Genomic DNA, 24,584 nt, shown 5'->3' on the forward strand with positions numbered 1-24,584 from the left:
CTGCCTGTGAGGAAATAGTTTAGTTCCTTATGGGCCTCCTGTCACTTAATTGACCTATGGGTTTACTTGGCTAACCAGAAAAGTAAAATGTCTGTATTAAATCCGGGATATATGGGAAGAAATGCAATACATACTCAATAATTTGAAAATATTAATTACCGTAGGTGACTAATATTTTACTGCATAATTTTAGTCCTTCTTGAACCCTGTTGACTGCTGTGGATGTGTATACATCTCCTGCTAAGCTGTTCTCCAAGTGCTGTGGACGTGTATACTTGCATTGCTGTGGACATCTGTGTCCTGAATCACTGACTTCCCACTGCTGTGCATAAGTTAGTTCCATATCTCGGCGAATAAAAAGATCTTGAGTAATTACCATACAACTTATGTGCCTCATTGTGTGTTGTCATTTGCAGAAAACTTCATTTCGATATATTGAATCCTTTATGAAATATGATGTGCGATGTGCAAGGACGTGAATGGGCATGTTGCGCACGACCATCTGTCAGATATAAAACCCAATAATTCGAGAATGGAATGAGATATATAATTTTGTTTTCAATTTTAAATTAAGTTTTGGTATCTTATCTACATTTAATTCGCTGCAATGTAGAAATTAAAATCAGCCATACATGAAGTTTATGGAATATGTTTTTGCCCCTTCAAACTCTTTAAAATTTTGTGCAGTGGTTTACTTAATTTGATGCAGCACACCTAAGTATGACAGATAATGAAAAAGAATTCAGTCCTTCATCAAGCAAAGATACCAAATCATAAGATGTTCAGAATTTTGAGAAAATAGAGATAATCTATTGGGAGAGACAGGTAATATACAAATGTACAAGAGCCAAGAGGAAATAATAAGTGAATGGGCAAGAACCAAGTGCTCAGATTAAAAAGGGTACAAGACAAGGACGTAGTCTTTCGCCCCTACTGTTCAGTTTGTACAGTGAAGAAGCAGTGATGGAAATAAAAGAAAGATTCAGGTGTGGAATTAAAATTCAAGGTGAAAGGATATCAGTGATATGATTCACTGATGACATTGCTATCCTGAATGAAAGTGAAGAAGAATTACATGATCTACTGAATGGAACAGGCTAATGAGTACAGAATATGGACTGAGAGTGAATCGAAGAAAGACAAAAATAATGAGAAATAGAAGAAATGAGAACAGCGAGAAACTTAATGTCAGGATTGATGGCCACAGAGTTGATGAAGTTAAGGAATTCTCCTACCTAGGTAGCTAAATAATCAATGACAGCCAGGGCAAAGAGGACATCAAAAGCAGACGAGCCCTGGCAAAGAGGGCATTCCTGGCCAAGAGAAGTCTACTAGTATCAAACATAGGCCTTAATTTGAGGAAGAAATTTTTGAGAATGTACGTATGGAGTACAGCATTGTATGGTAGTGAAACATGGACTGTGAGAAAGCAGGAACAGAAGAGGACCAAAGCATTTGAGATGTGGTGCTACAGATGAATTTTGAAAATTAGGTGGACTGATAAGGTAAGGAACGAGGAGCTTCTGCGCAGAATTGGAGAGGAAAAGGACATATGGAAAAGCTGTAGAGGGCAAAAACTATAGAGGAAGACAGAGATTGGAATACATCCAGCAAATAATTTAGTATGTAGGTTGCATGGTGGTACCGCAATATGGAATGTAGAGAGCACATCTGTAGCAGCAAAATGGTTAAGTATACCAGGTAGCAGCCACACAGAATTTTGATGAACATTTCAGTAAACAAAATTTTGGTAATCGCTAATATAAATTTATTGCCATTGACAACAATCTACCGGTGAATATCTGTGAATAATAATATCAATCACATAATAGGAAAGCGCATACCGTATAATAGTAAAATGAAACACACAGAATTAATTTGAGTCAAACTACATGGAGGATTCAGATGTAACGAAGAAATGGACATACTTGCAGGTAAAGGAATAGTATTTTAAATCCTATTGTAAGGTTTTGGAATGAGTTGGAACAGTTTAAAAGATAATTCTTAAGCAACAGCTAAGGGAAGATCCTACTGAACCATTCATTCCGCAAAATCAGTTACACAAGATAAATCATTTCAAGAATAATAATGATATTAGTAAAACTTGCACTTATGGTAGGCCCTAATGAGAGTTTGAAACATCACCCACTTGCTCCCCATTGAGAATTCAACAGAAAAGCTGAGTAAGATCTGAATAAAGGAAAATTTATCTCCCCATATGTGTGTGCCCACCTTTTCTCTTTCGAGATCAGCAAATTTGATGGATAAAGGTAGATTAAATATAAATTAGCCTTTGCACCCACTAGATGTATGAACATCTGCAGGGAGCACTGACTTTGGAACATCTTGTCCTCACTGCTTTCAGTGGGTGCTATGATGAATAAGTGAGAGATAAACTCTTCTGTTGCACAGTGCATCATAATGATGTGTCTAAGGGTTGAAAATGTTAATGTTGCTAAAATGTGTTGCCATTTGCTTCCAAAGTTCAGGGAAAGACACAGTGTCATTGTCCCCAGTGAAGGATTAGTGTAAGGAGTTAAAGACAGGAGGAAAGAATGTTTGAAGCATTGCCCAATTACACCATCCCTGTGTCATCTCCAGAGTGCAGAACATCAAAACTATTCATGAATTTGTCAAGTGATCAGCACTTAACTGTCCTTGAAACCTCTCAAGAATCATTGGGAATGGGTTAGGATTCCAGAATATCTCAGATTTTGTGTTCCGAAATTGCTGAGTGAAGAGCAGAGCATAGCACTGTTTGCAATTTCTTGCATGCTTCTCATGAAATATGAGGAAGAAGATGACACGTTTTTTCGCAGCAACTGTCAAATGTGATAGTACATGGGTCCACAATTACAAGCCTGAAAAAAAAAAAAAAAAAAAGAAAGTATCAAGTGGCGGCAGGTCACTGATATAAGGCAGGACATGGTTGTCTGCTGGTTAGGTCATGTTCAAGATGTGGAAGTGCAGGAATGTTGGATCATTAATGCTGCCTACTGCTGTAAACTTTCTTATGAGTTCAACTAGAACAGAAGTGTGTTGTTACTGTATGGCAGACCTCACACCACAACAGTGGTCCAACAGACATTGGGTGATACACATTGGACTGACCTTTAACTTTCATCCTGCAACCCAGACTCGCCACTGCATGTCCTCCACTTGGTTGGATTGCTCAAGAAAGCGACTTCACAATAAAAGTACTGGTGCAAAGGTTTGTGCATAGTTGGCTTCAATCACGTCGTTGTACTGTCTTTGAAAATGGCGTTATAAATTGGTTGGCCCATTGTAAAAGTGTATTGGTAAGGGGGATACAAAATGGTACAGATAAATAAGAAAGCAGGAAATCTGAATTAATTTTTAATAATAAAAATTTTACTACAAATGGCTCAAACAATGGAAAATCTAGTACGGAATAATAACAATATTATGAAAAGGATAGATTGCTACTCACTCACAGTGTAGACGTTGAGTGGCAGACAGGCACAACAAAAGTAAGCTTTTGGTGAAAAGGCCTTCTTCTGAATTAGATGACATACACACACACATTCTCGCAAATGTAACTAACATACACATGATCAATGTCTTTGGGTGGCTCGGCAACCAGAGCCAGTGGTCACGTGTGTATCAGTTGCATTTTGTGTGTGTGTGTGTGTGTGTGTGTGTGTGTGTGTTATCTAATTCAGAAGAAGGCCTTTTGAATGGAAGCTTAGTTGTGTACCAGTCTTTTTGTTGTCCCTGTCTGTGACTCAACATCTCCACTAAATGGTGAACAGCAGTCTATCAATTTTATAATATTGTCATCGTAAATGGCCCAGTTAGTTTGGATTCGTCCTTGTATATTACTTAGTGATAAAATTTCTTAACAAAAATAATTGATTAATTTAATGCATGGGTATGAATAAATACATTAAGAGATATATGATTAGCACCCATATATGGTATAAAATTATCTTGTATAAATACATACATGGTATATATGCATTCAACATGATTATGTATGGAAGAAAAGGAGCATGGTCCAGGAGTTAAATGTCAGTCAAAGTGTATCAAACAGAATGACATGTGCCATCACTGCGTTTACTGCAGTACTATGTCCTGCACCACTGGCACTGCAGTACTATGTACTGCACCATACAGACATGGTTCTTTCTACATCATATCATTAGACGTGATCACTTTTTATTCCATCAGTATTATTTGTCATGTATCTTGTGCCTGCCAGGTAATTTTAAGGTCAAATGTCGGATGATGCCCTCCACTCCACTCCCATCACTTCATTCAGGCTCCCCAGTCAAACCTTGGAAGTGGAAGTTTCTCGCTGTCTCAGGCAGGTTACACACACACACACACACGCACACACATTTATCAATTGCAAGTTATATATTTTTCTTGGATTTCTTTAAAATATTTTGGTAAACTGCTTTAACAGATACAGAGCCAAGTGATAACGAGGTCGCAGGATGATGCAAGTAAGGAGCTAAGCCAGCTCTCCCTGAATGAACAGCGTGGGACTAAAGAAAATAGGCGGTCAAACAGTGAGTAGTGTCTGAGAAAAATTTAACTTGCATTAACTATTTGTGTTCCCTGCTTTGATTAATTTAGTTCAGCATGAACTTAATGGCTGCATTTAACCAGGTCAGTCGTTAATCTTACAGTGTTGTTTAAATTTCTGCTTCCCCTTGTTGGTGATTTTTTGTTTTGTTTTGCTTAATTCAATGAAGTTTACTGAATTGGTGTAATATACTTACAGAGTTGTAAGGAATAAGAAAAATTGCTTTCATTAATAGGTTAGAAAATAATGGATGAAGTACTCATTGTTTCATAATTAATAATTCTATTATAGAAAACCAGCCAAACTTCCACCAAAATACAGAAAGAAGGCAGGCAGTTGTTCCTCCAAGAATGCAACAGGAAAATGCAGCGAACAGGCCTAAACGTTACTCATCTCAGAGGCAGCGGTCCTTACCAGAGAGCAATGGACCTACGTATGCACAGCAGCCTCATGGATATTATTCACCTGGTACTGAACTTTTACAAATTTATTACTTGCCTGCTTCTAGTGGTAATATTTAAACACTCTCATCCCTTTTAAATATGTTAATTGGTTTAGAGACTGAATTGATGTATCTATTAAGTCAAGGGAAGAAAGAAAAATTGGAGACTGACAAAAATCTAAGAATTTTTAGTCACAAATGGTATCTTAATTTACTTTTATGGTTGTTTGTTGCAGGATATGTCCAGCAACCTGTGTATGCAGAGGCACCCCCACCGCCTCCTCAGCAACCACCACCCCCACCGCCTCCACAACCTGCTCCTATGATGCCTCATCATCAGCCACCTACGTTTCCACCTCCGTATGCATCACCTACAGCATATATGCAACCAGTACCTGCACCACCACCACCACGTATTTTGCAGCCTCCTCATGGTCCACCACCAGGACCATATGTACAGCCACCACCACCGACTGCTCCAATAATAAATTACATACCAGCTCAGGGACAGTTCCCACCCCAAGGGTATCCTGCCTTCCAAGGTTATGCACCTGTGGTAAGTGTGGTTACCTCCATTCTTATTTTCATAATTAATGGAATCATTATTCTATTTTTTTATAGTTTTATGGTTCTTATATTCGTTTCCTGTGCAGGGTGAACCCAAATTTTTTCAGTAAAATTTTGGAGATTGTTCAGAGATATTTTCTAAGTATTTTAATCCAAGGGACCAGGTACATCTGGCAGCTTGTTACAGAGTAATTACATTTAGTTTGATTTTTATCTCCATCCCCCCCCCCCCCCCCCACTTACCTTTGCATCTGTATTGCACTAATAATATCAGCCTAAAAGTGCAAATGTCAACAGCGTGCATTGTGTGTCTCCTTTGAAAACTTTTTCTGTGCAGTCATGTATAGCAGGATCAGAATGTCTCGAGTGTTTATATTGACCTCATAGCAGGATGTATTGATGTTGCAAGATGGTTGACAGTGCAGCTGGTACATAGAACCAGATGGTAGATCATCGTGGAACCATAGAGGCTGAAAGAAATAACAGCATGTTTGTTGGTCTCAATTTGTACAGCAGTTGGAAGCTTTGTCTTGCTGATGTCAGCAGTACAGGCTGGTTCTGTATGGTGGTGATTGCTTAGTTCAGATGTGGTAGCAGGAGGTGGCCAGTGCACAAGGCCACTATAGAGCTGTGTCAGGCCAGACAGATAAAAGGCATGCCATGGCAACAAACTCCTAAGTTAGTCAGTCATACCATTTGGGACAAATGTGTGATCGGCTTGTAGGTTGTGGGCCTACGAACCAAGGACACTCGACCTAGGATGCAGGATCAGTGGCCCGTGAACACAAGCCTGCAGTAGCAGAATGCATATGTGCAAACCAGGCGGCAGCTTGGCAGCAAGTGAGAGGCAGGTAGCACAGATGCAAGAGCTGCAAACCGCAGATCCCAGGTAGGCATCCTGAAGTCAGTAGACATCAGCCAGTAGATTGGACCCGGATGGGAACATCTGTTTTTGCCCCCAGCTCCATCAGCACTAAGCAAAGCACATAGTCCAACAACTAGTGGATGCAGCATCTATTAATAAGTAGGTAGCATGACCTACATCTTGTTGATGACTGGCCGCAAACAGTGACAGATAGCAAAGCTGGAGCGAGCAGTTTTTATGGCCTCTCAACCAGTCCTATTGTGACAGGACTTCATTTTTGACCTTGTAGATCACAGAAGTGGCACAATGCCATGCCTAGTCACAGTTTAATCTGGCTCACTGCTGCAACGGCCTGGCCTTCATACTGAAATGTTTCTTCCTACTTTTTCTGTTTCTTCCTACTTTTTCTGTTTTGGTCGTAAATGTTGATAGATAAAACAATTCATTAGTCCGTCTGTAGAATGTTCGTAGGTTAATTTTTCAAAGTACTTGCAATATATTTATCGATCTCACTACATGTGCTGTAAAGTTCCCATTATCTTCTCCTTTTGCATCGAAAGAGATTTCGTTTGTTCAATGTATCCATTGGAATTACACACAAAGATTATTGAACCTGACGTATTACCTACAATATACAGTTCTGGATGATGACAGATCAATTACATCACTATGTATTCCAGTTAGACAAGAGAATGTATGAGGGTGAGTCAAATGAAAACCTTAAATATTTTTTTAAATATTATTATTGTGCAGAAGTGGTACAAAGCTGTATCAGTTTTCAACATAATCTGCCCCACACTCAATGCAAGTCCTCCAGTGCTTACAAAGTTCATAAATTCCTTTAGAAAAAAATTCTTTTGGTAGTCCGCGCAACCGCTCATGCACCGCGTGGCGTACCTCTTCATCAGAACGGAACTTCTTTCCGCCCATTGCATCTTTGAGTGGTTCAAACATATGGAAATCACTTGGGGCAAGGTCTGGTGAGTATGGTGGATGAGGAAGACACTCAAAATGTAGGTCTGTGATTGTTGCAACTGTTGTACGGGCAGTGTGGGGCCTTGCATTGTCATGTTGCAAAAGGACACCTGCTGACAACAATCCGTGTTGCTTTGATTTGATTGCAGTCCGCAGATGATTTTTTAGGAGATCTGTGTATGATGCACTGGTGACATTGGTCCCTCTAGGCATGTAATGCTTCAGAATGACGCCTTTTTCGTCCCAAAAGAGAGTCAGCTTAACCTTCTCTGCTGATGGTTCTGTTCGAAACTTCTTTGGTTTTGGCGATGAGGAATGGCGCCATTCCTTGCTCGCTCTCTTCGTTTCCAATTGGTGTAAGTGAACCCAGGTTTAGTCCCCAGTAACGATTCTTGCAAGGAAGCCATCACCTTCTCGTTCAAAGTGTTCTTCACAGCATCTAGACGTCGTTCTCTCATTTCAGGAGTCAACTGCCGTGGCATCCATCTTGCAGACACTTTGTGAAACCGGAGCACATCATAAACATGCTGCAATATCATTCAGTGTCACTCGGTGGTTTTCCCTCACTATGGCTTCAAATGCTGCAATGTTCTGTGGAGTCACAACTCGTGCCTGACCTGGACAAGGAGCATCTTCCACTGAAGGCACACCATTTGCGAACTTCCTGTTCCATTTGTAGTCTTGCTGCTTTGACAAACATGCATCACCGTACTGAACCTTCATTCATCGATGAATTTCAATAGGTTTCACACCTTCACTACGCAAAATCCGAATAACGGAACACTGTACTTCCCTGGTGCAAGTCGCAAGTGGGGCGGCCATCTTTATACTGATACTGCGACCGTATGTGTGCATCTGCACTATGCTGCCTAGGCCATTCTGCACACTGTTTGTAGCACGCGTACCAACTTACAGGATAATGGCACGAAATTTCGATTTGTTATTACAAATTTAAGGTTTTCATTTGACTCACCCTCGTATGTCTACTGGAGTCATCAAAACAATAACAATTGTTACAAATATATTCCAACAGCATTTGTTCTCTGATGAGTATTTCTTTGACATCATGGAGATCACATTCTCAGCATGCCCTCAACTGCGGCACCACAGAGCAGACGCCTTCACCTGGCAGATAGAAGTGCCCATTCGCAGTCCATCTCACCAATAGCAGAGAATCAATACAACTCTGATGAGCATAGAACATAAAACACCTCACGAAAGTGGGGTGCTTCCAACTTACTTCCTACCATAGCTGCCGAACAATTTCATTAGACAGTGGAGAGCAGGGAGGTGAGACATGTCCTTCCCAGTATGACAGATCACATGTCAGTACTATAGTGCCTTCTGGTGCAAGGCGGGATGGCTGTGAGCCAGGATAGTGTGAGTGGGTTGTGGAAGTGAGGTGGGAGTCGAGGTGGCTCCAGAGGAAGGCAGCTGCAAATGTAACAAGTTCTTTTATTGACACACCGAAGTGCTAGATACTCAGTGACTGGCTGGCTGCTGAATTCTGCTGGGCTGGCTGTCACAAATCCCACGTTTTTGACATGGTACACAGCCAATCTGGAGTGTTTTTTAAATGATTGTAAGGAAGCTATTCAGTAAAAAAAAATTGATTCTTGCACATCTGATAGTTTTATGATGACCTGCCTACCACTTTGTTAATGGTCATAGCTTATTGTGATATTTCAAGATTAAGTAAACTATTGCAAGAATTTTTGAAAATTTGCATTGTAAAACTGGGGGCACAATGAATATGCATTTGGTGTATATATGCTGTGTATGAAATGTAGCTAACATATTGAATTATTCTTTAAAGTTGAAAGGATATTGCTGTCTATCACCAGTCTCAAGAAGATCAATTGTACGTAAAGCAGTTCCTTCCGATCGCATGCACCAACAAAAACGGCAGACTCAAATACAACAATCCTCTTATCTCATAAATGCTTTGAGGTATGAAAACAGGATTTTGGTAGATAATAGTATGCACAGAGGATAATGTTTTGCTGCATGATTAATATGCAAAACTTCCACATCTAGCGTGACGCTGAGGCAACTACAGATCTTTTTTCCCAATGAAATAACATAATAATAAGGGCAATCAATACCTAGTGAGACGAGATTTGTTGTGGGTTTTGCAACAATATAAGTGAAGAAATTACACATTTACTTTTATACTGAGAAGGGGCATTTTCATAAACAATTGATTTGTCTTGCCTTCAGTTGCTAGTTTAATAATGCACCATTTCAGGATTCCATCGCAGTTTAAACTACATTAGAATGTTAGCTAGATGAAAATTATTAAACTGTGCTGTGTTTTGGCAAAAGAGGCAGATTTTAACAAGAGAACTTAAGTATTACTCAAGACTTTTTCTTGATGATGTTTCCCTGAAGGAAAAAAGGAATAAGAAGTGTGACAAAAATAAACCGCTACTTCTGTGAAAATTTCAACAGAATCCTATACCTCAGTACATTTTTAATTATGGATTATATGGATTCTAACTGCTCAGAGGATTTAATTTTTATATCTCAGTGATATGAGAAATACAAAATCATTTAAATTTGTAGAATTCTGTGAACTACTTGTCATAGAAATAAAATCCTTCAAACAGTTTAATCCATCAATCAAATGATTCATTATTAAAAATACAATGGGGTAAAGGATTCCACTGAAATTCCAACAGATGTAGCAATTCATTTTATCCAAACTTCTTACTACCTTTATTTTTCTTCAGAGAAGCGTTCAGTGACATATTTTGAGTAATACCTGAGTTCTCTTGTCGTCACATTAAAATCTGCTTCTTTTGGCAAAACACAGCAGAGTTTATAAATATTAATTTCATTAATATTCTAATGCAGCTGAAATTGTGACATGCAATGTAACTGCCTTGCTGGGGATAATAATTTTCAAATAAAAGTAAATCAAAATAAAAAGTCTTTATGGATGTTAATCTTGAAAATTGTAGATGGATAAAAAAGTTCTTAAAATTAGATGGGTGTAACTCACTCAACAACATTATTCTCAAATAATGAGAAAAGACAGAGTAAATGACAGGTGTAGACAGATTTATTTGACATTAAGTCACATAGTTCAGCTCACAGTCTCACATTTTACTAGTTCTCCTGCATGATATCTTGTGGGTCTTATATACTCTTGCTAATAATTCGAACATTGTTGTATGTAGTAACTTATTTAATTACAATCACAGAAATTGTTCAGAATTACAGAAAATGTTATCATTGAGAGATTACAATTGAAATACATGAAATATGGTACATAGTCAAATACATAGTTGTCATTTTCATGGAAAAGTAAGTAAAATGATTTAAATAAACAATGCTGATTACATTTTTGTTAATTGTTTTGAAACTACACTATCCCAAGTATTCCTACCATGTTTCCTCCTTCAAGTGTGAGTACATTACACTGAGGTGACAAAAGCCATGGGACAGCGATATGCACATATACAGATGGCAGTAGTATCACATACACAGGGTACAAAGGGGCAGAACATTGGTGGAGCTGTTACTTGCACTCACGTGATTCATGTGAAAAGTTTCAAACGTGCTTATGGTCACACGACATAAGTTAACAGACTTTGAATGCGAAATATTAGTTGGAAGTAGATGCATGGCACATTCCATTTAGGAAACCGTTAGGGAATTCAATATTTTGAGATCCACAGTTTCAGCCGTGTGCTGGCAATACCAAATTCACCATGGACAACAGACTGGCCAACAGCTTTCACGTAACTACTAAGGGCAGTGGTGTTTGCGTACTGTTGTCAGTGCTAACAGACAAGCAACAGTGCGTGAAATAACCACAGAAATCAATGTGGTACATACGACGAACTTATCAGTTGGGGAGTGCAGCAAAATTTGGCATTAATGAGCTATGGCAGCAGATGACAGACGGGAGTGCATTTCTTAGCAGCACGACATTGCCTGCAGTCTCTCCTGGGCTCGTGACCATTTTGGTTGGACCTTAGACGACTGGAAAACCTTGACCTAGTCAGGTGAGTCCCTATTTCTGTTGTTAATAGCTGATGGTAGGGTTCAACTGCGGCACAGACCCCACAAAGCCGTGGACCCCAGTTGTTTACAAGGCACTCTGCAAGCTGGTGCTGGCTCCATAATGATATGGGCTGTGTTTACTCACGATGGACTGTGTCCTCTGGTCCCATTGAACCAATCATTGACAGAAAGTTGGTACGTTCGGCTACTTGGAGACCATTTGCAGCCATTCATGGGCTTCATATTCTCAAACAATGATGAAATTTTTGTAGATGACAATGCACCATGTCACAGGGCCACAATTGTTCGTGATCGGTTTCAAGAACATTCTGGACAATTCATGCGAATGCTTTGATTGCCCAATTGTCTTACGTGAGCCCCATTGAATACTTACGGCATATAATCAAGAGGTCAGTTTGTGCACAAAATACTTCACTGGCAACACTTTCATGATTATGGATGGCTATAAAGGTAGTGTGACTCAATTTGTTGAGTCCATGCCAAGTTGACTTGCTGCACTATGCCAGGCAAAAGGAGGTCCAGTATGTGATATTAGGAGGTATCTCATGACTTTTGTCACCTCAGTCCTCTTCTCTCTCTTCTTCTTCTTCTTCTTTTACTGCCTAGGTAGTAAAATAACCAGTGACGGGCGGAGCAAGGAGGCTCTCGAAAGCAGACTAGCAATGGCAAAAAAGACATTCCAGGCCAAGAGAAGTCTACTAATATCAAATATCAGCCTTAATTTGAGGAAGAAATTTCTGAGAATTTACGTCTGGAGTACAGCATTGTATGGTAGTGAAACATGGACTGTGGGGAAAAACGGAACAGAAGAGAATCGACCCATTTGAGATGTGGTGCTACAGACGAATGTTGAAAATTAAGTGGACTGATTAGATAAGGAATGAGGAGGTTCTGCGCAAAATCGGAGAGGAAAGGAACGTGTGGAAAACACTGATAAGGAGAAGGGACAGGATGATAGGACATCTCTTAAGACATGAAGGAATGACTTCTGTGGTACTAGAGGGAGCTGTAGAGGGCAAAAACTGTTGAGGAAGAGAGAGATTGGAGTACATGCATCAAATAATTGAGGATGTAGTTTGCAATTGCTACTCTGAGATGAAGAGGTTAGCACAGGAGAGGAATTCGTGGCGGGCCACATCAAACCAGTCACCAGTCAGAAGACTGATGACCTTTCCCCCCCCCCCCCCCACCCCCCTCCAAAAAAATGATGATGATGATAATAATAATTTGTACTGTCGAATCACACGTATGTGAATGATGTATTCCTTCGAATAACAAGTCGATACGCTTCTCATTTACGAAGAACACCAACGAAATTCAGTGAGAGCTAGAGACTTATACACTGAAAGGTATCCTCAACATTCTCACCCTACACGTCGTATGTTTAAATATGTGTGTGATAAATTGAGAACAACTGGATCTTTAATGCATCGGAAACCTATCTGGCAAAGGAAAGTTACTAACGAGGAGACAGAAATTGGTACTCTTGCCATTGTTGTTAGAAATCCTTGCGTTAGTTCTCTTCAAATCGCAAGGGAATCTGGCATGAGCCAGAGTAGTGTTGTTTGTATTCTGTATCGCCATAAATATCATCCTTACCATATCAGTTGCCACCAAGAATTAACTGGTATGGATTGTATGCATGGCATTGAATTCTGCCGATGGGATCAACTTCAGATTCAGGATGCTGACACATTCATTAATTTGATTTTATTTACTGATGAGGCTGCATTCACGAACCATGGAAATGTTAATTTGCATACCATGCATTATTGGGCAACTGAAAATCCATGTTGGCTGGCAAGTTGCACACCAAAAACCATGATCAGTGAATGTATGGTGTGGGATTCTGGAGGACAGAATTATAGGCCCCTATTTCATCAAAGGAAATCTTAATGGTAGGAAGTACACCATATTCCTTCAAGAAACACTAGGTCTGTTATTGGAATAAATACCTTTAGGAACAAGGAACAGAAAGTGGTAACAACACAATGGGTGTCCAGCACATTTTTTGCTGATGGCTAGAAATGGGTTGCAGAGACAATTCCCAAATTGTAGGATTGGACATGGAGGAGATGGTTCGTGGCCGGCTAATTCTCCAGACTTAATGCTTCTGGATTTTTTTCTTGTGGAGATTCGTAAAATGCATTGTTTATAAAGACATTCCAACTACACCTGAAGATATGCAAGAGAGAATTTTCAGAGCATGTGCTTCAATAAGTGCCGAAGTGATAAGGAATACTGCTCAATCCATGATAAGAAGATTGCAGCACTGCACTTTGAACACCTTCTGTAAATGGACATTCATGCAACCTTTGTGACCTTCAAAGACCTTGCTGTTACATGTCATTGGATTCGTCTCGATATCCCCTAACAGAAAAAAAGCAAAGTTGACCATGTCTCTGAAGCGACCCCACCTAGCAACAAAAAACCAACGTCATATTATAGCCCCCATTGTCCCGTGCAACCTACGTTCCAAAAACTTTTCAGCTCCTATCATACTTTCAGAGTTATTCTTGTTGGCAATAGTTAGTGACTCATCCTGTATAGTCCTGTAGCCTAAATAAACATTTTGTTTACATTGTTGGTTAGTTTCATGTTGTGAATTACAGTAATTATGAATTAATTGTACTCCATTATGTTAAACAGTAGTACAGCAAGTTGATTTTATGACAGAGTTGCTACTACAAGTTTGTAACATTATAAAATAATTGGTGCTTCTGTTTTTATCCACTTCTTTGTAAATGGAAAGTCCTGATGTGCAATTAAACGCACCTCCAAGATACGTGTTCCTACCAATGGAGTGTTGTAACGTTAGACAGTACTTGGCCATGGAGTTGATGAAAATTACATTGTAGACTCAGAAGATGAAATTACATATGCGTCCATACCTGATGACTTAACAGTTAATGAAGCAATCCAAATTAGCTACGATATCCTTCTTTCAAGACACTGTCCATTCCGTTCAACTGCTCTTCCAAGAGACAGCAAAGGACTTGGAAGAGCAGTTGAACAGAATGGACAGTGTCTTGAAAGAAGGATATAAGATGAACATTAACAAAAGCAAAACGAGGATAATGGAATGTAGTCAAATTAAATCGGGTGATGCTGAGGGAATTAGATTAGGAAATGAGACACTTAAAGTAGTAAAGGAGTTTTGCTATTTAGGGAGTAAAATAACTGATGATGGTTGAAGTAGAGAGGATATAAAATGTAGACTGGCAATGGCAAGGAAATCGTTTCTGAAGAAGAGAAATTTGTTAACATCGGGTATAGATTTAAGTGTCAGGAAGTTGTTTCTGAAAGTATTTGTATGGAGTGTAGTCATGTATGGAAGTGAAACATGGACGATAACTAGTTTGGACAAGAAGAGAATAGAAGCTTTCGAAATGTGGTGCTACAGAAGAATGCTGAAGATAAGGTGGGTAGATCACGTAACTAATGAGGAGGTATTGAATAGGATTGGGGAGAAGAGAAGTTTGTGGCACAACTTGACTAGAAGAAGGGATCGGTTGGTAGGACATGTTTTGAGGCATCAAGGGATCACAAATTTAGCATTGGAGGGCAGTGTGGAGGGTAAAAATCGTAGAGGTAGACCAAGAGATGAATACACTAAGCAGATTCAGAAGGATGTAGGCTGCAGTAGGTACTGGGAGATGAAGAAGATTGCACAGGATAGAGTAGCATGGAGAGCTGCATCAAACCAGTCTCAGTACTGAAGACCACAACGACGACAACAACATCTCAAAAATGGGCTGTTACATTCCAGACAGGATCATGAAATAGTGTATTGTTAAACTGGTAGCTAACGACAAAACAGGTCAGTAGTTTGTGCACATGCCCACGATTGATATAAAAATAAGCAGGTAATTTCTTCTCTTATATTGTTACAAACCCATGACAACTCTCATTTCACCAGCGTCATTGGCCTTTAATATTACATTATTTAATTGAAAAGAATCTGTAGTTGTTTGAATATCGGGGTAGAGATGGGAGTTTCACATGTTAATCGCATGGCAAAGTACTCTCCTCTTTGTGTATTGGGAAGGACTGCTGACCAACTGGTGGATACATGACATTCTATTTCGTTTAGAGTGTAACTGGCATTGTCTGAGTGTTCCCACCATTAGACAATTATGTCATACACCAAACAGGACTCCTGATTGGCCAGTGCAGTAGCGCTCGGGGACACAAGCAAAGAAAATAGCACCAAAGGTATCACGGAAAACATGGACAGTTTCTTGCGTGGCAGCCAGCTAGCAGATGACAGAGCATGTGAGGGACCATCTCTCGAACCAACAAGTAAACTTAAAATGAATCTTATTCCTTGTGAGGAGAGCTTTAGATTTTCCCCGTTCATAAAAATTTACAGTTACTATCTCTGGATCATAAAGGAAGTATGTACAGTTTGACCCTGCTTTTTGGGATTTGGGTTTTGGTATCAAGATATTCCTCAGACATGTCTCCACTCCTATCCCTCCCAAGAATAATTGTACCTTACATACTCCTGCGGAAGTCTGAATCAATTGGGATGGGCATATGGTGATTTGCTGTTGCTAGCAGTGACAGAGTTCATATACAATATTAGCATATGGTTTTTCCCTTCTGGCAAAATCAATAATACAAGAGTTTCTGAGTTGCATGTATTTTCCTAGAGTCTCCCGCTCTCACCAGGCATGAGTGAACTGTATAGCACCTATGCCGGATATTGGGGCTTGCTATAGGGAAACAGACTAGCACACCAGGACAAGTGAAGTGATCTCTGACTTTTACTGTTGCGAGGTGGTTAAATAGGAATATGGATTTCTTATCCAGAGGAGTAATAAACTGTAGCATAGCTGGCAGCTCTTTCTGCACCTTCAATCCATCTCAGAGGTAACAGAGTAGGGGTTAATTGTCCACGCGCCACTTGGTGCATGGCCTCCTGAAAAAACACTTTTTCGACTTGGGCATCCCCTACACTGTTAGCCAGTGTTCGTATATCGTATCCTCACCATCCCACCATGTCCCTGCATGCTCCTAGTGGCAGCACTAGCATGTTCTTCACCCCTACCATGCAATCCCTCCTCCTCCCCAATGTAATCTTCTTAGAAAAAATTCATTTCCTGTGTCTCATTAATTCAAAAGAGTCCACTCTGTACTGCCCCATGAAATTCCTTTCTGCGTAGTTCATAACTATTGTCTCTGGCTATCGCATTGCCTTTTTTTACTTAATCTAATAACTGTTTGCTATATTCTGTGCCGCGATGGAGCTCACACATTGTGTTTAATTAGTCTGCCTGCAATATTTTACACTGCAGGCTCCATAACATACAAGTGAACTGAGAGTGGAAAAAAAGCCTTACAATCTTAACTGTGTCTCTGCATACATTTGTTACTCCCTTTCTGAGTAGGGCAAGAAAGTAAAGAAATAAATATATTTATCTAATGTTTGCTGTCATGGCAAAGTATGACCTGACGGTAGGTAAAAGTGAGTCTGCAGCCTGCTGCAATAAATGTGAAGGATTGTCTTTGTGAGATGCAGGTGACAAAAGCAGCTAGATGATGTCAAGAGTTTTTTTATGAGGGTGGTGATTCTTCTGGAACAGCTGGAATCCTCAAGGTGATACGTTGTGCATGGAAGAATCGGGGAAATCTTCGGGTATTTCAGGAATACCTTAAAATGTCAGGGAATTCTATGTTTTTAACCCAGCATTAAAATTTAATTTTATTGAGTTTTACAAATCAGAAATTTTAAAATACTTAATATTTCAAAGTGTGTTAATTACTTGAATATTTTGCCATATAAGCTGTTGGTGTTTAAAAACTGTTGTTAAAGTACAGCTTCGTGCTAGTCTACCTCAGCTGATAGGATAGAGAAGTCGTTATTATGGTGTCATTGCACATCTCCACTGCTAACAATTAATTCAGGAGCTACTTGTGACACCATCTTCCTCCCCATACCTGGAATTTTTTCTGTAAGGTTGAGTAGCCACCCTCATGGAATTTTTTCTTCAAGTTTGAGTAGCAACTCTTTTTATGGTTAAACATAAACAAACTTAGTGCAGTGTGTCTGTGGTAAGCAGAAGGCAGGAGTTAAACCCTAGGCCCATGTGTGTAGGCATGGATGCGCCACTGTAAGCTTTTCTTGGAGAGGTGGGCCGGTAGTGAGTGGCCTTGCTATTAGCACATTACCCTGCCTGGGTGTTTCTGTGCCAGGAGAGCATGACAGCGTCCTGGCTTTTGGTGACCCGGGCAAGGTGGGTGTGGTCAGCCTAATGGGAGACAACGGTGTTGCCAGGGCGAAGAACAATTAACCAACATCTGTGGTGCTGTGTCTGGCAACATCAGACCCACAGGCACATACCTCAGTTCATACCCCAGACCATGAGGCACGAGGGTTCAGAACTCAGCTGGTGGGCCCCATGCAGACGACAGTAGAGTGGAGCTGATCTGGTGGCTAATCACAGCTTGGCTGTGACAATGGCAGTTGCATCAGATATGTGTCGATAGCCCTGAGGTAGAGACTGACACAGACAGCAGGTGTTGTTGCTTAGTGTAGCTGTACTGATGACGTGCTCATGCAGCTCAGGGATATGAATACAGCCAAGTGGGCTTTTTAACATGGGAGACAAGTACTATTGCATATTTCGGTGCCATCAAAACTTTCTGGAGGCTGGTCACTATACGGAGAACTGGGTCATTATTGTAACTGTCTGGAGAACTGTGCCGCTACTGAGAACGCAGACTTTATGGCAAAATGCTGCATTGGTTGGCTGTTACTCGTCCCCTGGATTTGGCAGTGGGCTCCTGTCTTATTTCATTACATATCCTCCCTCCCTGGAAAAATCTGGTCCACCAAAATCGTGCTTGAGAAACTGGCTGTGACAGAAGCACATATATATTTACAATTGTGTACTCTTTGCTTTCTCGTTCTCGAGTCCGTAGGAAGTACTCTTGATCAGTGTGTGCCTTTTTCCTCTTGTGTAATTACACAGTGTTCCCTGTCTCATGCACACAGAGACCTTACTTCAGCTCATTCTTTATCGTTTGGTGCCATCCCACCTTGTAGTAGAGAGACCCTGATCAAAAAAGGGTCCTATCATCATAACTTCGTTAATCTTACCCACTTTTGCAATAACTTTATTGTCATCACTAATTCTGAGTAAGTAATAAGAATACATAACTAACATGTACATCAAGTAGGAACAAGCCTTGTGCTATTCTAGGCACTCTTCCAGCGCTAGAGACCAAACCTGGCAATTCTTGACCTGTAGAAACTCATCTATATTCACACCACCATATTAATGTATCACTGTGTCCTAATAAATAAGAATAATCTTTTACAAAATGGTGGAATAAGAGGTACCGTTGCTATGGTTGCATTCTCGGCGTAATGACCAGGAAACTACCGGAACCCCATTGCCCTAAGTCATGGTGAATACAATCGGCTACATTTTCAGGGCAGTTAATCCCCAAACACTCTACTTCATCATCATGTTGTTGTTGTAGTGGTCTTCAGTCCTGAGACTGGTTTGATGCAGCTCTCCATGCTACTCTACCCTGTGCAAGCTTCTTCATCTCCCAGTACCTACTGCAACCTACATCCTTCTGAATCTGCTTAGTGTAGTCATCTATTGGTCTCCCTCTACGATTTTTACCCTCCACGCTGCCCTCCAATACTAAATTGGTGATCCCTTGATGCCTCAGAACATGTCCTACCAACCGATCCCTTCTTCTGGTCAAGTTGTGCCACAAACTTCTCTTCTCCCCAATCCTATTCAATACCTCCTCATTAGTTATGTGATCTACCCATCTAATCTTCAGCATTCTTCTGTAGCACCACATTTCGAAAGCTTCTGTTCTCTTCTTGTCCAAACTATTTATCGTCCATGTTTCACTTCCATACATGACTACACTCCATACAAATACTTTCAGAAATGACTTCCTGACACTTAAATCTATACTCGATGTTAACAAATTTCTCTTCTTCAGAAACGCTTTCCTTGCCATTGCCAGTCTACATTTTATACCCTCTCTACTTCGACGATCATCAGTTATTTTGCTCCCCAAATAGCAAAACTCCTTTACTACTTTAAGTGTCTCATTTCCTAATCTAATTCCCTCAGCATCACCCGACTTAATTCGACTACATTCCATTAACCTCGTTTTGCTTTTGTTGATGTTCATCTTATATCCTCCTTTCAAGACGCTATCCATTCCATTCAACTGCTCTTCCAAGTCCTTTGCTGTCTCTGACAGCACAATATTCACAATATACCAGTAATACACAAAATACATCACAGTCTTCCATAATACAACATAATCACAAACCTAACACATCACCATAGTGATATCAACCCCTAAATAAATCCACATTACTTGATAACAAATTCTAATGCTTCAACTCACAATACTTGTCTAGCATATCATGTTGTATGCGCACCTTGTTATCACTGACTTACTTCCTGGGTTGCAGTTACTTTTCAGCTAGCTTCCTGCTCCATTAATACACCTGTGATATTTCATAATATTTCCATTATACCCACTGCATTCTCACGTAATGTCAAATCTCTATGTATGACATGTACCTTTGTTGGATTTTTTGCTATCATGTTCACTGTATCTTGAGGTACCTGGATGATGTGCATCTAATGATCATCACGCATATGTGTAGTATTCAGCGTCTTGCTGCGTTGAGTCAGTGTCACATGGTGAAAAGACAGGAAAATCTTAGTATTCAATAGAGTTATGTCACTTGATCTATATTATTGTTCATCAGTGCTTTCTACAACCATCTTACCTCTGAGAACTAAACAGTATTCTCGAACTATTGCCCTGCTGCTTGTCTGAGTATATGTTCTTTGCTAATAGTTGTCCTGTTTCCTAGTATATCCTTTAACTATCTATAGCATTCATCCTACTTTGTTCAGACTAATATAGATTACTAAATTCCTGCTTCTGTATTTAAAGCAGCCCATACTTATATTTGTGTATTGTCTAAATTTTCTCAGTACCTTTTGGCTTCCTCTCTTTAGCCCCATGTTTTCTCTGCACTACCAGGTATAATGCCCCTTTGTGGACATACCAAGCAAACTGTATTATATGATTTGATGCATGGAGGTGCATACCAATGTAAATTACATTTTGTGCACACAACCTTTGTCTTTCGTTTATCCCTTGGGGCCCCTCCAGGTTGCATGACTGAGTCTGTCCATGATATAATGGGGACAAGAAGTTGCGAAGGGTACAAATCTAACAATACATGGACACCGTGAGTGAGACATGCACTTGTTGCTACTTACATTCACTGCTGTTACACATGTAGAATCTCCATTGCGATTTACATCAGTAACTTTTGTTTCCAACTGCACTGTTGTTCAGGTATGTCGAGGCCTTCAGCTCTCCCACTTAGGAGTATCATGTTTGTACGATTGATGAGAGAGACGGGAGTCTGTTATGGGTGGCTGCAGCAAGACTGTCAATGTGCAAGTAAATTCCTTATTATTCCAGTAAGCTTGAACAACTACTGGTGTGCCCTCTCCTCATGGTGCAGCCTGCTGTCGACCCATGTTGTCCCCGCATCGATACAGTAGGTGCGACAGATGGCCTTGGAGTTTGTGTGCTGCTTTCCAGCAACCCGCATACTCCCTGATGCTGATAGCTGAGATGGCAAAGGTGGTCGTAGCTCTTGGCTGCATTCAGCCATACAAAGACTTCTGGTATGATGGCCCATTGCCCCAGTGATGCAACATATGTGTTGCCCAGTCTTAAACTTTGAACTGATCGCTGGAGAGTGATGCATGGTGGTGATCTGTCCCCTGCAGCACAGAGCTGGGAGGACTTCAGTGCATAACTTGGACCACGAGATAGTGGTAGTATCCCAGCAGGTGGCCTACAGTGACGGCGACAAAGTGAAGGCAACATGATGGCTAGGGCGTCAGGCAGCAGCCATCGGTTCATTACCTGGCTGCATTGGTGGTAGCTGCATCAGAAGTCAGTTGGCAACCCCTGTCACACGGCACATCTTGATGCATAGCCGAGTCATGCTGATGACCTGCTTGGCTGGCCCAGGGTATATACAGGGTGGTCCATTGATCGTGACCAGGCCAAATATCTCACGAAATAAGTGTCAAAAGAAAAAAACTACAAAGAACGAAACTTGTCTAGCTTGAAGGGGGAAACCAGATGGTGCTATAGTTGGCCCGCTAGACGAATTTCATTCTTTGTAGTTTTTTCGTTTGATGCTTATTTCGTGAGATATTTGGCCCGGTCACTATCAATGGCCCACCCTGTATACAGTCAACATGGTCACTCTAATGTGAAAGGTGGTCACTGCACAGAGAACTGGGTAATTATTGAGGATACTGCTGGTGTGACTAAATTATGCATTCAACTGGCTGTGACTAATGCAATCGATACAACACTGTGCTCCTGTCATGTGTTGTTACATCTTCAATATTTGCCCTTGGGAGTCAGCTCGAGACGGGCTGTCATCTCTCTCTCTGTTGAGATTTTCATAACTGCACAGCATTTGCCGAATCTTTTAATAAACTATGGAAACATCCATGATTTCACTGCTGTTTTTTACCTGTCAGTGCAATTAGATCAGTGTTGTGACCTGGAAGAAAGTGTTAACCACTGCTGGCTGTTGTGCAGAGGTGACTTCCGTGCCTAGCTACATGTACGCTGTTCTGCTCTCAGTATGATTTAGTTTATGTAACAATAGAAATGAAATTATACTGTGATTACACCGTTATTGCACTTTGTGGCCTAATTTGTGTATTGGTGCTTTATGTACTCGGTAAGCAATGATAATTTTGAAAAGCAGTAAAAATTTATTGCTTGTGTCTTTTAGTTGTAATATATTTTGAACCCACAGCAATTCTTTGTAATAATAACTCGTATTAATAACAGTCCAAATTGCAAAAATTTAATATATGTTCCTTGCTTTGGTTTATTTATTTCATCTTTAGAAAATGTTCAGATTTTGGTTAACCTGGAGCACCACAGGTGCCCAACACAAAACGGCATAGCTGTAGCACCAATGGACACTTTATCTAAACATTTTCTGAAGATGGTTAAATACTCCGAAACCATGAATAAGTATCAAATTATTGTGATTTAGACTATTATCATTAAAAATCTTTAAATCCTTACACTTACACTGGTTTCTCAAATCAGTCTTTGCCTTTTGCTAGCTGTATTTCATAAACTGTACTGTCTGAACACCACAGACTGACTCAAAGCTTCTAGTTAAATATGAAAATAAAAAATTACTACTAATCATATTTGTGACTGATACAGAGCATGTGGTTACAAGCTGCTGAAATGGTATCGGCTGGAGAAGGCTGACGGACATACAGATTTAAAAATACTGTTGAATGTTTAGCTTTTGACGTTTTCTAAAATTCCTCCATTGTGATACGGGTTATGTCGTGTATTCTCTGTCATTTAAAATGGACACACCCAATATTTAAAAATACATTGTATTCAACTGAGCTAGTGCTCCAGCTGTAATGCCCTTGATGTTGCAAACTAATTTCCTTTCATTCGTAGTGCAGTCTACTAATTTTTGCACATGGTCTGTCCAAAAAATTCAGGAACTTTGTCCACATAATTTTTCTACACTTACCTTTTACTTAATGTGCATGGGCTTCTTTGAAATACTCTTGTTGACAATTGATATATTACTCTCAACATCATTTAAGCAGTCTTGGTATGCCTGTTGCATGAAGCACTGCCTGTGAATTTTCATTTACGTCATCTATCATTGCAAATCTTCATACTTTCAATGGGGTTTTCAACTTTGAAAATAAAAAAAGTTTGCAGGGACCAGGTCTGTAGAGCATGGAGGATGAGGCAGCATAGTGATTTCGTTTTCTGTGCAATAGTGATGCACCAACAGGGATGAAAGTGCGGGTGTGTTTTCGTGATGCAAGAACCGTGACTTGTCTTGCCATATTTCAGGCCATTTCCTTTTCAAATTTTCTTGCAGGCTTTGCAACACATCCTGATGGTACCGTCAATTAACAGTTTGTCACTGTTGATGAACTAATCCTTCAAAGTCAGAGGAAACTGTCAGCATGGCTTTGACATTTGACCTGACCAGATAAGCTTTTTTTTTGTCATGGAGAACCTTTCCCAACCCATTGTGAAGACTGAACCTTGGTCTCAACATCATAACTGTAGACCCACATCTCATCACCAGTGATGATTCTCTTAAGGAATTCTAATTCTCATTTGCACGATACGAAAGCTCTTCACAAATTTCAAGGCAAAGGTCTTTCTGGTCTTGGTTCATGAGCCATGGGACAAACTTGGTGGCAGCACGATGCATACCAAGATGCTGTATCAGGATTTCATGGCAATCAGACCTAAATAATACATTCTTCTGCAGTCTCTTGGACAGTCAGTCTTTGATTGGTGCATGCAGTTTCGTTGACGTTCCTTACATGAGCGTTGTCGGTAGACGTTGAAGGGCATCCTGAATGAGGGTCATCTTGAACTTGTAAACCATTCATAACATTGAATATGGCTAAGCACGCAGCAGTGTAGGCTTCTTGCGCCACTTAGTGTGTGTCTGTAAAGGTTTTCTTGAGTTTAATGCAAAATTTAATGCATATGCATTGCACGTATAGCTGTGCCATCTCAAAATTTGCATTCTGTGTGACACAACTTTCTACTCAATACAGCACTGAACAGTAACTAACAGACGTATAACAATGAAACTTCCAGCAATTACACATTAAACACAGGCCTGTGCAGAGATGCTAGTTGCATTTTGCTCCGACATACCGTTGGCGCGAAATTACGAATGTTCTGGAATTTTTTGAACAGACCTCATATGTTGAGAGAGAAATTTTTTATTGCATGATTAATACACAGAGCACTGTTATCTACTATGATTTTGGAGCGACTATAGTTTTGATTTTCACGATCCTATGGCACTTCCATGTTGTTGTATCCTGAACAGTGCTGTGTTCTTTGAGAATTAATCACTTCATTAAAACAGTTTGACCATACCACTGCTATGAAAAAGTAATTATTATATTTTCCTTGCTCTTTTGAGTGCACGTTCTTGATAGAAAGTAAAATTTGTTGTCAACAAAATCTTGTAGTTATCTCCAAATAGTTGAATTTTGTGAAATGAACTTCCTTGAAGTATTCTT

The 24,584-nt window shown here is 40.1% G+C and overlaps 1 protein-coding gene across 1 annotated transcript in view; it reads left to right on the forward strand.

Moving 5' to 3' along the window:
- Positions 1-24,584, forward strand: part of LOC126194801 (protein CASC3-like) — a 115,533-nt gene that overhangs the window by 72,267 nt on the left and 18,682 nt on the right. The window contains exons 7-9 of the mRNA XM_049933111.1: positions 4,430-4,535; positions 4,844-5,020; positions 5,231-5,550. Of these exons, the coding sequence (XP_049789068.1) occupies positions 4,430-4,535; positions 4,844-5,020; positions 5,231-5,550 (603 nt within the window). The remainder of the gene's footprint in view (positions 1-4,429; positions 4,536-4,843; positions 5,021-5,230; positions 5,551-24,584) is intronic.

This window comes from Schistocerca nitens, chromosome 7 (assembly GCF_023898315.1).
Source record: "Schistocerca nitens isolate TAMUIC-IGC-003100 chromosome 7, iqSchNite1.1, whole genome shotgun sequence".
Lineage (NCBI taxonomy): Eukaryota > Metazoa > Arthropoda > Insecta > Orthoptera > Acrididae > Schistocerca > Schistocerca nitens.